Raw genomic sequence first — 15,980 nt, 5'->3', positions numbered from 1 at the left:
AAACGTTGTTATCCTCTCCACGTGTTAATTAGAGTAAACATATTTTTTGTTTACAGTACATTTCTTTTAAAAGATAGCATATTTTAAAGATAGCATCTTTCAGGATTCCTCTGCCTATACTTACGTACAGTGCGAAAGTTACAAAAATAACAATTCAATTAACAATAACATAAAATGAACAATTTCAATTAAAATAATTTCTTACGAGACAGATATAGACCAAATATATTTAATTACAAACGTCAATTGTTTATGTGAAATACGAATGAAAACAGTATAACGTCTTAGCTAACCTTCTTAAAGCATATCTTATTTCAAGATTCAATTATAAACATCTTTTTACTGTTTAATTAAATTGGGTTTTATTATTTATTTTTTAATTGATTATATTATAATAATTATCTCGTCTTTCTGACAAAAAGAGCAGCGTTGAACTCCGCCATTTAAGACGTAGCGTCCCAAATTTGGAAGTTTCTATACACTTCGTTATCTATAACTAACCTGTTATTCTAAAAGAAAAATTGGGATGAATTAAAGATGCATATCAAAAATTTATTTATAGAATTCATTGAACAATCTTATATTTTTTTATTTATGACACATATTTTCTAGATGTTTAAAAAAAATAAAAATCATTAGCATTCTTTTAAAAACACATTATTGTTTAACATTATTAAACAATATTAGGCATGGTGGGTAAAAATCTAAAATATTTTTTCAAAAAATTCTACTCCATTTAAAAAAGCCTGTTACATTTCATGACGTAAACGCTTGATACACCATATAAGAAGTGCGTCGAATCCGACATGCGCATACGCAAGTGTACAGTGATAGTGGTCATAATGAAGCTTACGGTTAGTTTTCAGTGTTTTAGTGTATAATTATTATTAAAATAGTGTTTTTTTTATATTTATTATTAATGGTTTTTTTATGAAATATAATATTTTTAGAACAAATAGCTAGAGAAAATGCTTTACTTAATAGTTGTGGATTGAAATCTCATTTAGAGATTTTTTCCTAAAGAAATATAGGTACACTATAAATTTAATAAGTGAACAGTGAAGAGTGAGTTAACTAATCCGTAGAAATCTAATTTTATTTTATATAGAAATGTTTTTGTTAACTGTGCATCTTCAAAATGTTGTTAGAAAATAACTGAAAGAGTAGAGCGGAAATAGATTAACTGAAATTTAACATAAGATTATTTTTAAGATATATTATATTTAAAGATATGATAATGTTAACACTAGGTTGCCCTGCTTCTGCTTGCGGCAGTCACACATGCCGCTAAGCCAGGGAAGAATCACAGTGAAAGTGAGAAGACGGAGAAACGAGAACTGGTTGAAGGGAACAGTGGAGTTGAGAAGAGAGCTCCACTTCTGTCTACTGGTAGGATATGTACCAATATACTCGTATTTATTTAAAATGCTTTGCTTGGATCTAATTGTATCTTAAACAAAATATAAGAAATTTATATTTAAACTAGCGACCCTATTGCGGCTTCGCCCGCTTTTACTACTGGATTATTCATATAATGTATGTTTGCAAATCACTTAAGATAATGTGAAAATTAATTAAACCCTAATGCAACCCGCATTTTCATAGTTTCAATAAGGATTTTCCAATTGTTTTACACAGCAAGGATTTTTTAGTAGGTATCGTAATTTTATATCTGTGATACTAATCTTTTCAAGTACTTATTAAAATATATTTAAATTACTATTTTTAGATAGTTAAATGACATTAAATAATACATTCAACTCGAATTATCCAATACCTGCAAACGCATCTAAATCTTTGTTGCTATAAAGGCAGGCGGGTTTTTTTTTCGAGCTTGTGGTTAATGCTGAAGAGGGTATTCTGTCCCTTATGAAAAGCAAGCACGACGTGGCTGCCTGTGAGGAAAATTAAATAGAATGCATCGGCCGGGAATCGAACCCGGGCCGCCCGCGTGGCAGGCGAGCATTCTACCACTGAACCACCGATGCGTGGAAGGCAGGCGGGCGCGGCAGACTCGCTTGTATAAGCATAACGTCGCGAGGCGCGTTTCGCAGCAAGGATTTTTTGATATAGTAACAACTTCTAAAGTACTTATTAAAATGAAAAACAGAAAACAGTTTTGATCTACATTAAATGGCCAACGTAACTAATATACTTATTTATATGCTGAGAGTAAGGGATAAGTGAAATTTGACTCGATACAGTTGATGTGTGAACGGCGTGATGTGTCAATAATTAAATGCGTTTTTCTCTAAAACTATTTGAAATTTCGAAATAGTTTAAAAGCAAATTTTATCTTCGTTTAACGTAGAAATTTAATAAAGTATTTTAAAGGATAAGGATTAATACCATTATGGAGAAATATCCCTCACAATAAAAAATATATTGAAATTACTATTTTTAGACAGAAATATGATCACTACGCGTTATTCTTAAAAGATACGAATATGCCATCGCGGACTTTTTTGTAGATCTTATTAAGAGGAACAATACTCCAGTACATTTTTTTCATGTAATATTTACCATTAAAGCAGCGCATGCGCCAAAGTGTCTCAGCAGGTAGGACTTTATACACATTTATCGTATTTATGTTAATTTACATAAGAATGTACAAATAATAAACTATATATAAACCTTCCCTGAGAAATACTCGACCTAATGGTGAAAACCGCATTCAAATCCGTTGGGTGGTTTAGAAGAAGAAGAGTTAGAAAGTTCAGACAGACACTAAAAGCGACTTTGTTTTATAAGATATAGGATGTATAACATTTTGGGTATAATTTTAAACACTGATATTCCCGGAAAGAGATAATATTAAAGATTATTTTTAACATATTTTATAGATAAATGCTAGTAATCTCATAGACTTAAAGTTGATAGTAAAACATTGAATATTGTTAACAGTATCACCAGCAATAACCACTGGAGGAGTAGAATACGCAAACTCAAGAGAAAATTTATCTGACAAATCTCCTGCACAGGTAAGTCAAAAATATTTACATAAGGCTTAAAATTCAACGAAGAAAGCAGAGAGAACTTAGTGCTAAGATATTCCGTTCCACACTTTCCCCACAATGCCGCAATGCCGTATAAAACTGCTTATAACTTTACTTATAAATAAACATACATACATTTCTATATCTCCTAAACTAGAAAACAATATAACATTCCTAAGCATATTTCACAATGCCTAAGTTTTCCACCCAAAATCTCATACTGACTGTAAATAAGTTTCGCTCAGAAATAGTTAAATATTACTCACGTCTCACAATGCTTAAACTTAACTCACTTGTATTCACTTCTAGTAAGTACCCACCAGGTTCCACAGATTGCAGGATTTATGAGAAAAGTTAAGTTTAATAAAGAACTTCTTGACGTCTCTGATGAATGTTGGTACGGTTTTATGGTCACCTTGAAGCATTAAGGTGTTTTATTCTTTTACAACGAAAGTTGATATTTCTTTTTTTTTTTAGTTTTGTTGAACTATTTAAGGTTTATTTCTTATTTGGATTTAGATTTACGCGTTTTTGATATCTTTCTATAATAAGATAACTCACTTTCTGTCAAATTATGGGAATATTATATATTGGGAATATTACATGTCAATTGATAAACAAATAATTCCTGTGAGGTCATCGTGGTGGATTCCAGCGGGTCTCCAGAATTCGGCAGAAAGTGGAGAACGGAGTGTGTGGAACACTAGGTTTCCAAATTTCTTCTGCCCACCCTTCCATGAGCGGGATACAGCGTGAAGTTATAAAAAACAGGGATAAAATAATGACTCTCCATATCCACTAGCCTTGAACAAACTAAAACTTGCGTTTAACCTGATACAATATACGGAGCCTTTAGCCTTCCTCGATAAATGAACTTTTCAATAGAAAAAGTTTTTTCTATTGGACCAGTTCAAGTTCCTGAGATTATTGCGTTCTACCAAACAAACTGTTCAACATTATAATATTAGTATAGAAGAATGCTTTGTTTATAATATTGTATGTTGGGGGATTAAACCTTTACAGTATGTATTAAAAACATATTAAATATTTCATTTCCTCGAGAGGAAATCGATCCCACTAGCCTTTTTTACACCAAAATATAGGATTAGTATCTAGAACTATCACAAATTGTTACCTCATGATACAATTCTAAAGTGGAGCACAACGGCGTCTAATAAATTACCATTTTAGCACGTAATTTAAAAACGGGGTTAATGAGGGGGTTCCAGCCCTCCGAGTGCAGCTCTTTACGATAATTGAATTATTATAGTAACCTTTTTATGAAGGATTCCTTCTAAGTGCCTATTTCTCATGCGGATTATATTTAACTAGGTAGACTTCGTGGTTTTACTTTATTTTTGTTTGTTTAGGGTTTTAAAATATATTGATCTATACTAATATCAATAAATTAAAGAGTTTAATCGAAAGCACTAAGCTCAGAAATTGGTTAAATAAAAAAATATGTGGAATAATCGAATTATTTGAGGCATTTTAGTTAGTTCGATTTCGGAAAAAGGTATTTTAAAATTAAAAAACTTTCTTGTATTTTAGCAAGAGGAGAGCAACAGTTAGTTAGCATTTATATAGTTTTGTTTCGATTAATTTGAGGAGGTAAATGGGGGTACCACTCATAACTCAATGCACTTTTCTAAGCACACCTACAGAAAAAATGAAATACACTTCCGGAAATCGAACCCAAATCCTTTTCAATGATGACAATCATATTTTATTATAACAATACATTTCCTTGGGGGTAAAATGAAACATTCCAGATTGATAGCTACAATTTAATAAGATAAGTCCGTCAGTAAATACGCGTTGGGTGCGAATAAATCTAAAATACGAGGGTCCAAATCTAATACAATATATATATCGTATGAAATATCACTGCGTGTCCAAACGTGGACGAGATTCTGCATAATAGAATACGTTTCGAATAATTTCACGCTGTATCCCTCATTCTATACTGTATGCGGGATAAAGCGATAAGCTGGGGAAAAAAAGTTAAGACTCTCCGTTCTCCTCTTTTCTAGTGCTACTACTCGGAGTTAATAGTAATTAAAAACTCATAAAAAACACCATTATAAAACTATTGAAGGGCTTGAATTGAGATTTAATAGATAATTCAATAATTTTACGTTATAACATTAAACTTTCATATAAATATGTAAAAGTTACATATTACATAACCCACTGGACTCACAGGGCTGATTTGTGGCACACGCATGTGACATAACATAGAGATCCTGTTCTTATGTCTCAAGAGGGAAATTACGTAAAGTTAAATTAATTGACAATATTTGATACAAATCTGCATGCATAATTACTATAGCTTCACGCTGTATTCCACACATGGGTTATTCAGAGGGAACATGGGGAACTAGAGTTAGTATATGTGTTGAGTGACGGAACTCAACGCAGCGCTTTGCCTCGTTACCAGAGTGAGAAATTGAAAATATTATATATTTCATTTTCTCAAATGAGATTCTCATTTTCTCAACACACATGTCACAGCATTGAATTCCGCCACTCAACACGCATACCTATAATGGGGATGGAAATGGAAAGGAGTATGTGCGATATACAGCATGAAACAAAAAAAATATACAACATCACTTTTACTTTTATCTTAATTGATTACAATTATATTCGATAGCACAATAAACTTTTACAACTGCTTATTAATTTACGTTATGTGAAAGTTAGTATAATAAATTGTTTTTAGTTAACATGATCTAGTAAACTAAACTGATATTAAAATTAATTGACAATTGTATGTGCGGCTCATAATTCTGAGTTAAATATTAAGTAGCTTTCCGCCTTAGTTGAATAGCGTAACTCAACGCCACATTTCTGAATACCAAAATAATATCCAAGTGGTTATTGACCTTACAACCACCACCAAGCATCAAAACAAATATATTTTTGCAATAACTATTTAAAATTTAAATTTGTGCTTGATTCTAATTAGATTTTGTTTATTTTTACTCTGAACAACTCAACGCGTTGAGTTTATTAAGTTTAACGACGCGAATTGAGGACGAATTCGATAAATTACAACGCTGTCAAACAATCCACGGTATTTTATCACCTGACACAGCCATTGTATTACTACGGAACGCTGTAGTATCGCTAAGACTATTACTATAGTGATAGTCGAATTGGTATAGCCAAGTTAAATGTTTGGATAGTTTGTATTTTGTTTTCAGTATTATAAGATTGGCAAATGAACTATTTAGAAGTCTAATTTTAACTGGAGTGTAGTACTTTCTACTGGGTGACTTGGCTACTCAATTTGAATTTTCTACTGTGGTCAAATATAAATGACATAGTGTATGACACATGACACAATCTAAGTTTCCAAGTAAAGTAATGATTAACGTCATGTATGTATAAACCCTATAGAAATAGACTATACAATACTCTTTTTTTTTCAATTCAAACCAGTTGTTTCTTAGGTTAATGCATTCCACCTCAAGATGCCATTAAAAAACAAAACTACTACTAATATTTTTTCACGCACTCGATAGCGAGTATCGATAAAATATAGAATACAGAAATTCCTTACATGGCACAAATTTTATGGACTTAACAAATTCTCTGTTAATTATATTTTATTTGGAGTTTATATAACCGAATTTTTCTTGATCTCTCCAAGCGGATGAAATGAATATTTGTTTTCATTTATACAATTATTATGACGTAACATAAAAAATTATATATTTATAGTGAATATACGTATAATTTTAAACGGTAGCCAACGGAATGTCTAAGCCTCTAGACATTCCGTTGGCTACCGTTCCGCTCTAAAATGGCTCTATAAATGGCAGGTAAACATATGAGTATAACGTAAACCAACAAAAATGTAACCTGTGCGCATTGGATACAAGCCAAGTGCTCTTACTAGTAAAGCTCACACACCTTCACATCCCGCTATGAAAAATTTCTGATGCCACGAAATGAAACAGTCTATTTTCTTTATATTGAAAAGAGCAATTTCATTCTCCAAGTGGGAATCGAACTTACAACCGTCACGTTGAACCAAGAAAATGCTCTACAATTTCCATGTATAGTATGTACTATATAATATACTATACATGGGCGAAAAATATATTTTTTAATCAAAAAAATATTAAAACAAAAAACAAAAAGCTACGAGCAGAGTTGTAAAGCATTTCTTTACCTAGTTTTACATGTATATAGCCAAACCTATTTTATGATATCCACATGTGCCGATATAACACTATCTATACCGGTATGTAATTACTTGTAACGATAGGAAACGTGCCGTAAGCGATATTTGGTGGTTCGGAGCTATTTACCGGTCGAGTGACTGCATAATACTCGTACATGAGTAACGCCCTGCCAACACACATGAACTACTTTCCTTAAGATTACTTAATAGATGTTGATAGTAGGTGCTGCCTACTATTTTTTTGTCCATAGAACGGTAGTCAGAGGGAACCTGGTTTTTTTAACTTCACTATGTATCCCGCTTATAGAAGGAAAGCAAATAGAACCATCGCAACCATGTTAAGACTATTCTTTCCCCACTTTCTGCCGTAATTTTAAGACATTACGTGTAGTAGTGGAAATCACCGCCAAAAAAAAGAAAAAAATAAATATGATCCTCGAATGAAAATCGAATCGACAACCTGTAGCGTTTACACGCTTGTGCCTGCGCCGCTACTGGCCTACATTTACATACATATTTAATAAAATACTAAAAATAATATTAATAAATTTTCTTGTTTATTTTAATGCCGTAATTTAAATTAAGACGGTTATATACAATATACTCGTATATTAGCGACATGAAAGTTAAACAGTAAAAAAGATCGTTTGCCACAAACAAAGTTGACTTTAATTTAAATAACTAACGACTTTGGATATTAGACATTTATATAAAACGAAATATCTTAATTCACAACGCTAGTGTAATACTAATGGAGTACTTTAACACAGTAGACTGTTTTAAATAGATCAATTTTATACTAAGTAGGATTTTAAAATTTATAGTAATTTTAGAATTTCAGTTTTCCCTGATATATGATATAAATAAATATTTAAATAAAATAGAGATATATATAATAAATAATATATAACTCTATAAAATAAATTAAAAAAAATCTTTATGTTTCTTCACGCTGAATCCCGCACATAGCCTCGTAGGTAGAGTGATCCTGGGAACATAGTGTTAAAACCCACCGTTTCCCGCTTTCCACCGAATTCTGGCGTACGTGTTGAGTGGCGGAACTCAGCGCCGCTATAGATAAAACATATTTAACTCTATTAATACGCTAAATATAGAATTATGTACAACCATTATATAATATTTCCTAGTAAGAAAACTTTTAACAAAAGCTTAAAGTTTAAAATATAACTTTAGATCAAGATGTTTAACTTGACCACTCTACTGCAGTAATTAGCTAAGTTAAGAGTTTATCTTGGCTATTTTTACTTACTTGTAATACATAAATATCTTACATAGGACTAGCGAAAAAAGTAAATATGGTGACAATTCATTTTTTACTTTTTGTATACTTAAAAGATATGTTATAATAGCTAAACTTTAGTGTAATTTAAATATTCCCTCAGGCAGGAATTGAATCCAAAACGATTGCAGAAACTTTGCAACTGCAAAATGATATTGATATAATCTAAATATTTATTTTCAGCTTCACACTGTATGTTGAGTGGTAGGCAAAGGGAACCTAGTGTCAAGACACTCTGTTCTCTACTTCCCGCTCAATTTTCAACACATTGTGTGTTGAGTGACGAAACTCAATGCTGCGCTTTATTTTGATACTAGAGAGAAAAAAATAAAGTACTCATTTACTCTGAGTGGGAATCGAACCCTGTGCCGCTGGACCATGACGGCCTCTAACACTACAATATATTTTTTAATATTTCTCAGTAAGTCACAAACGTTGCTTGCGGCCATTTATTATATTTATAGTGTTGGACTACAACAAAACTCATTTTCTCGTATCATTATTCATCGCGAAGCAATTTCGAGTCACAAATGAAAATTAAACGGGGACGAAAGAATACGTCATTTCAGCGGTAATTATCCTGAGGGCAAGCTCAGGCTGGGATAGTGATGTCTATTTGACGATGTAACCTATTTGTAAATCGATGTTTTTTGATTTAGCTACATTGGAATTGTCGTATCTTTTATCGAATATCATAATGTAAATCGATATTATAGAGCTGTTAAATAATTTTGGAAATATTTTTTTTTTGTTTGAGGGTAATAAATAAGGTAGATACGTAACTATTGAAATTTTGTATGACATAAGTTTTATAAAATATGTTTTTATATGATAATATGACAACTATAATGCTATAGACAATATCATTTATAACAGCAATAAAGAAAATTTAAAAAGTTCTTTACATGTACATTCATCAATTTATAACAACTCTCAATCGTATAAGAGAATCGATTAAAATATAATCTGAACTACATTCTCGTAGATACATCCCTAGGTCCGGACAGACTCACGACGGGTAGGCGAGAATGTCGAGTGCCAAATTAAATCATCGTGTAATCAGTTATCTGAATAGGCAATGTAGTATTATGGTTTTTTTTTCTAGCTTTAATGCTAGAGTATGGTTAAATACTTCATATTTATGGAGGAAGTAGGTTCGATTTTAAAGTGATTTAAAAGTTATTATTTAAACACAAAAAAAAGGTGGTTGTTAGTTCAATACTCATTTGAAGAAACATTATTAAAAACAAAAAACGCAATAAGTGGTGGATCTAAGTTCGATGCCCAATGAGGGCATGATTTTATTTAAAATATATTTTTATAAGGCCAGTCGTGGCGCAGGAGCACAGAGTTTGCCTCCAGATATCGGCGGAAAGTGGGAACCGGAATATCTTAACACTCAGTTCGCTCTTCCTACCCTGCTGTGTACGGGATACAGCGTGAAGCTAATTTTTTAAAGTATTTTCATTTCCCCACTCCAGCAGGCAAAGCACGGCGTCGAGTTTCCATAAAAAATCACATTTTATTCTCTTATTTATTTAAATCATATAAAAACTTTATTCTGTATTTTGAAATTCCTTAATTGAGCATATATTTGCACGTTCAAACTCAAACACGAACATATGTACATACATACTCGTACATGCATATGAAAATAAATTTAAAAGCCACTGCATAAAATTATCACTTTAAATGTGAATGTGTATAAAATAGCAACGCACATTTACGTTTGTGCACCAAATCTAAATGTTAATTTTGTTTATATGAGAAGTGTATTTAAATGTTATATTTTTTTAAGTTGTTTGTTACATGTTCACGCAAAAAATTAAATCACCTTCATGCTGTACCCCGCATTCAGCAGGATAGGCAAAGGGAACCTAGTGTCACAATTTATTAAGGTTAGGTTCCCCCTGCCTATCCTGCTGAGTACGGGATACAGCGCGATTATTGCTAAAATAAATTTTCTCATTGACTTTCGTCACTCAGTCTTCTTCTTCAAAGCTTCTTCTTTGTACCCAACAAAACGTTGGAAACGCGTGAAAAAGAAAAATAACAAAGGGCTAAAAATATTAAAATTCACACCAATTCTTCTTACATCTGAACGCCATTATGAAAGCTACGTGATTCAGATTGCTTTTTGATATTTGCGGGCGCAAAGAAAAAATCTCACTTCCATCAAATTTATTAAATGAAAAGTCGTTTTTACGCATTCACATTCACACAAATCATGACCTAGGACTAAATTATGATCTTATTCAAATTTATAATTTATGATTATTATTGTCAGAACTTATTTAATTTGCTTTTTTTATATATATAGAGGAAAAAATTTCATATCGTGTTAAATGGCGCAACTTAACGCAGCTTAAGCTTTTCGTCGTGCTCATGTAGCGACCGTGGTGCATGCGACTGTAAATATAACGGTTGTGGGTTCGATTCCCACTCAGTGGACGAAATATTTAATATTTTAGTTTCCTCGTTCGTGAGTTCCACCTATCAACACGAAATGCCTCCAGAATTAAACAAAAAGTGGGGAACGAATGTTTCTTAATGGGAACAGAAGGTTCACAGGTTTCATCTTTCTACTCTGCTACGTTCCAGCACATAGAGCGTAATAAATAAAAAACAGAATCTGCGTAATTTAACACTGTATTATTGAAACCACAAATATTTACTTCAAGATTTCTTAATTAATATAGAAATAATGGTTTTCCACTTACTATTTAGCAGGATATATTATTATAAACGCGGACTAAGCCTTTTATCACGACTTCACTTCACTTCAGTCAATTTCCAACGTCCTGTACTAGAATAATATTACGAGACTAATCGCCTTATCTTCACCGGAACTGGGCATAAACAGCCACAGTTATGAACTAAGGGTGGAAGATACACTCAAATGTTTGTTTTCATTGCTCTACGAAATTTTGGTGTTGAAAATTGTAATAATTTTATATTTTTCATTATTATTATTTAATATAATAATTTTATTTTATTTATTTATGCCGTCTAGAGCTAGGTTGAATCGAGTTTTTTAGTCTCTTGAATTGAATTAAGTTTTTTTTAGGTTAAATATAATCACGGCGGAATAAATAAAGAAAGACTGATACTGAAAACGGCATCACTTAATAATATGTATGTATGTACCATGTATCGAATTTAGGTGGAAAGAGAAAAACGAAGGATCTTGGACACCAGGATCTCTCAGCGAAATCCTGCAATATGTGAGATATTCAGAAAAATATATATATCTGATAAAAAATGACTGTACGCATAACTTTAATATTTAGATTTCGTCTCTCTGTAGTCCAGGCTTATAGCAATATTCATTTCGCCATTCAACACGCAATGCTTCCAGGATTCAGCGGACAAGGTCTTTCTATTGTCTTAACACTAGGTTCTCTCTAACTACTCTGCTAAATCTGTGAAAAAAACAATTTCAATTCAGTTCAGTTCAATTTCAGTATTCAATAATGTTTACTTTCACGTAACGTGTTATCGCACAATGGAAACGATTTCTAATAGACGCTAAGGAGACAGTTACTCTTAATAATGCCGCTCCTTGCTCGCATCTCGTTTTTCTCTGGGTCACAGTGTTTATCTTATAATTTTAATAAACAAGTTTTTATTAAGATATATTAATCACATACAGTGTTGATTATAAGAGAAAGAGGTGACTGAGGAGGTCGTGCGCAGGACAGGTTGTGAGGATAGATCCTGTTTACAGCTGTAAAAAATGACTGTACGCATAACTTTAATATTTAGATTTCGTCTCTCTGTAGTCCAGGCTTATAGCAATATTCATTTCGCCATTCAACACGCAATGCTTCCAGGATTCAGCGGACAAGGTCTTTCTATTGTCTTAACACTAGGTTCTCTCTAACTACTCTGCTAAATCTGTGAAAAAAACAATTTCAATTCAGTTCAGTTCAATTTCAGTATTCAATAATGTTTACTTTCACGTAACGTGTTATCGCACAATGGAAACGATTTCTAATAGACGCTAAGGAGACAGTTACTCTTAATAATGCCGCTCCTTGCTCGCATCTCGTTTTTCTCTGGGTCACAGTGTTTATCTTATAATTTTAATAAACAAGTTTTTATTAAGATATATTAATCACATACAGTGTTGATTATAAGAGAAAGAGGTGACTGAGGAGGTCGTGCGCAGGACAGGTTGTGAGGATAGATCCTGTTTACAGCTGTAAACAGGATCTATCCTCACAAACCTTCACTTATATTAAAATAGGCAGTAAAAAAGTTGTCACATAAATTACAATGTTTTCTTAAATTTGTAATACTATTTAATAAAATTATTTATATTGTCTTTTCAGCAAATCTACGCTACACCAGTACCTCAAATTGCTAAAATATCAGATGTACTCTCTGGACAAGGACCTCAGTTCCAGGCTGCGATTGCTAGCCATCTCTACTCACCAATATCCGTTTACCAACCCAGGGTAAGTTACAACAAAAAAATCATAGACACGCTTAGATTTAAACAAAATAATAATATCGATGTCACATCGGTACAGTTATATCTGACTGTAACGTGATAGTTGTGGGTTCGGATTACACTTGGAGAAATGTCTTCATTTTATTTTTTTGTCTTCTATTACACAAAGCGTGAAGCGAATTCCAGTCAACGAAAACTAGTAAATGCGGCAGAAAGTGGAGAAAATCTCCTACCACTTATGCAATATTTATAAGTGTGTGAAGATAAAATTAATTATCAACCTAACACGAAGTGTCTTAACAATAAGACACTTCGTTTCTATTGAGACACTTCCATTCTCCACTTTTTGCCGAGTTCTAGAGGCACTGCGTGTTGAGTGCAGTGGCGGAACTCAACATGGCGTTAGTTACCAAAAATAGAAAATGGAAATATTCAATATTTATTTTCCTCAAGTGGATATCGAACCTGTGTGTCACACTTACAGCCGCAAGCTTGTGACCCTGCGTCTCAATTGACCTTAGATTTATATTTTTATAAGAATATTGTTAATTATTTTTAAACAGTTCTAAAAATATATCTTATATTTTCAGCTTGGGTCTCCAACCACATATGAAGTATCACCACCAGTGCCTTCTCAATTAGCCTACTCTGAGCATAGATTAGCCATACCATCACCAAATGCCATACAATATGACGCCAAGCAACAAAATTTGGGAAAACCATTAGTAAATTTCGAACAACCTCAGATTTTATTCCGGCCAAGCCACGAACAAAACTTGAGTCCAGTATTTCCACAGTATTCTAACAATATACAAGCAATTCAGCAACCAGTTCAATATAGTCAACAACAAGTATATCCTGCTCAACAGTTGCAATTCATACAACCGTCTCAAAGTCCTCCCCAAGAAATCTCATATCAACAGCCATCACCAATTGTTAAACAAAACGAGCCGAGGGATATCAAGAGCAAATCTGTCCACTCCCAAGAATTGGTAAATCAAATAGTCCAGCAGGTAAATTCACATTTGTTGTAATTTAGGTCACATTTCAAATCCAAAAAGTACTTATATTTTACGATACTATAATTATTTGATCTCTATGTAGAAAAATCATTAAATTAAAATATATATCAATATAATTTGAGTAATAACGTCAATCAATCAATTTTACTTATTCATTGCAGGATTACAATGGTAAACAACAAAATGCGAAGAGCTACGCAAGTTTTACCTTCAGTCAATCGCCATCTGCTAATCAGATTCAACCAAAAGCAATTCCATCACAGCAACCACATCTTCAAGTTCAAAGTCTTCAACAAAATGAACAACAACATTACCAACCTATTGCACAAATAAACTACCAACTCCAGCATCCTAATCTTCTGTCACAACAGCAACCTCAGCCACAACAATCTAGTATTCAACCATTGCATACACAAATTCAATTTAAACAGAACCCACAAGTAGTACAAGAAGCACAACCACAAATTCAATATCAAGCTCAACCACAAATCAATTACCAACCTCAAGAACAAGTACAGCAGTTACAATATCAACCAGCACAACCACAAATTCTTTATCAACCCCAAGAATTACAACAGCAACAACAATCCCTACAGTATCAACAGCCTCAACCGTTCATCCAATATCAAGCTCAACAGGAACAACCATTGGCTTATCAACCACAACCGGCACCGTATCAAATTGAACCACAACAATACTTGTATCAACAACCACAACTTTTGTCCCAGCAACATCAACCACAGTACGATATATCGCAAATCCAACCAGAACCGAAACAAAGTGCTTTAAAATCATATTTTAATCAAGCTCCTCTTTTACAATCACAAATTAATCATGCTCCACAAATACAAGGAATACCAGCATTACCAACTTACCCTCCTGTACAGTATTTTGGTAAATTCGCCCATTCGTTGTTTGGTAATCAACAACATTAGTGTAAAAAACATCTACCCTACTTAATATACCAATAGATTTTTATTCATAATTTCGTTGAAAAAAAAGAAAAGTCACTGATTGCTTTACTCTTTTTTGATTGGCTTTAAGAATTTTTCATGCCATTAACATTTTTTTTAACCAGACCAAACCAGTTTAAAAAATACGAAATTACCTCAATGAGAGCTAAAAAAAAAATTAAAAATCAAACCTGTGATATCCTTAACTCTGACCAGCACGTATAAATTTTCACTGTACCATAATGCACTGCTTCATTATCAATTTTCAATGGTATTATTATAAAAGAAAAACGTATATTAAAATCCTTGTAAATATTAGTGTACCAAAAAGTCCTTAAGCAATAAGCAAAGGCGTGTATTGTGTTTACTTTAGTTATCTTTAATATTTAATTATGTTGTGTGTATTCTAAATAAAGACTGCGCTATTTAAAATAATCATTTTTATTATTCATATAGCATACATTCAGCTTGTAGCTGTATCCCGCACACAGCAGGGTAGGCAGAGGGAACCTAGTCCTAAAGCATTTCGTTCCCCATTTTCCCCCAAATTCTGGAGACAGCGAGTTGACTGGCGGACCTCAACTCACTTTTCCTGGACACTAGAGCGAACGAATGAAAATATAAATTTAAATAAAAAATTATTTTCCTCGACTGGGGATCGAACTCACAACCAGTAGAGTCTATAGTGACATACCTGTGATGCCACTCAACACGTAATATATCGGAAACTGTACTATGTGTTGGTAACGGAGTGTCTTAACACTAAGTACCTACCCTGCTACAAGGACACTGCGATGTGAAGCTAAAAAAAGTGTATAAAAATAATGATTACTACAATTTTGCGAACTGTAATTTCGCCAAAAGTAAATAAGTTCCATATCAGCAAAAATATTCTAATAAAAAGGTACGCATTCTCATAGCCCGAGTAAGATAGTACTCGTCCTTTAATATCACTTCTTTGTGCTGCGTTTAATTTAAGTATTTCTGGTTGAAAATTATTTTTCGTTAAGAAGTAAGAATAAGAAGGAAGTTAGGAAGAAAGCAGTAGCAGACTAACT

General features: G+C 32.7%; 1 protein-coding gene across 1 annotated transcript; it reads left to right on the top strand.

Moving 5' to 3' along the window:
* The first annotated feature begins 730 nt into the window (after window positions 1-730).
* On the top strand, window positions 731-15,357 carry LOC146531054 (uncharacterized). Its single transcript, XM_085199372.1, has 6 exons — window positions 731-854; window positions 1,251-1,389; window positions 2,905-2,981; window positions 12,826-12,951; window positions 13,538-13,960; window positions 14,131-15,357. Exons 1-6 carry the CDS (start codon window positions 807-809, stop codon window positions 14,902-14,904), a joined length of 1,587 nt encoding a protein of 528 aa, XP_085055498.1. The 5' UTR covers window positions 731-806; the 3' UTR covers window positions 14,905-15,357.
* Window positions 15,358-15,980: the final 623 nt, after the last annotated feature.

This window comes from Heliconius melpomene, chromosome 16 (genome assembly GCF_056956725.1).
Source record: "Heliconius melpomene rosina isolate 202511_hmr_F chromosome 16, ASM5695672v1, whole genome shotgun sequence".
Lineage (NCBI taxonomy): Eukaryota > Metazoa > Arthropoda > Insecta > Lepidoptera > Nymphalidae > Heliconius > Heliconius melpomene.
Note: the sequence above shows the minus strand (reverse complement) of the source record. Positions and strands in the feature narration are given on the sequence as shown.

What these genes read in the sequence shown, in the direction of transcription:
- LOC146531054 (XM_085199372.1), top strand. Translation starts at nt 807, where the DNA reads ATGCGCATACGCAAGTGTACAGTGATAGTGGTCATAATGAAGCTTACG. An exon ending in TATCCGTTTACCAACCCAGG is followed by an intron (nt 12,952 to 13,537) that starts GTAAGTTACAAC and finishes TTATATTTTCAG; the next exon opens with CTTGGGTCTCCAACCACATA. An exon ending in TAAATCAAATAGTCCAGCAG is followed by an intron (nt 13,961 to 14,130) that starts GTAAATTCACAT and finishes TATTCATTGCAG; the next exon opens with GATTACAATGGTAAACAACA.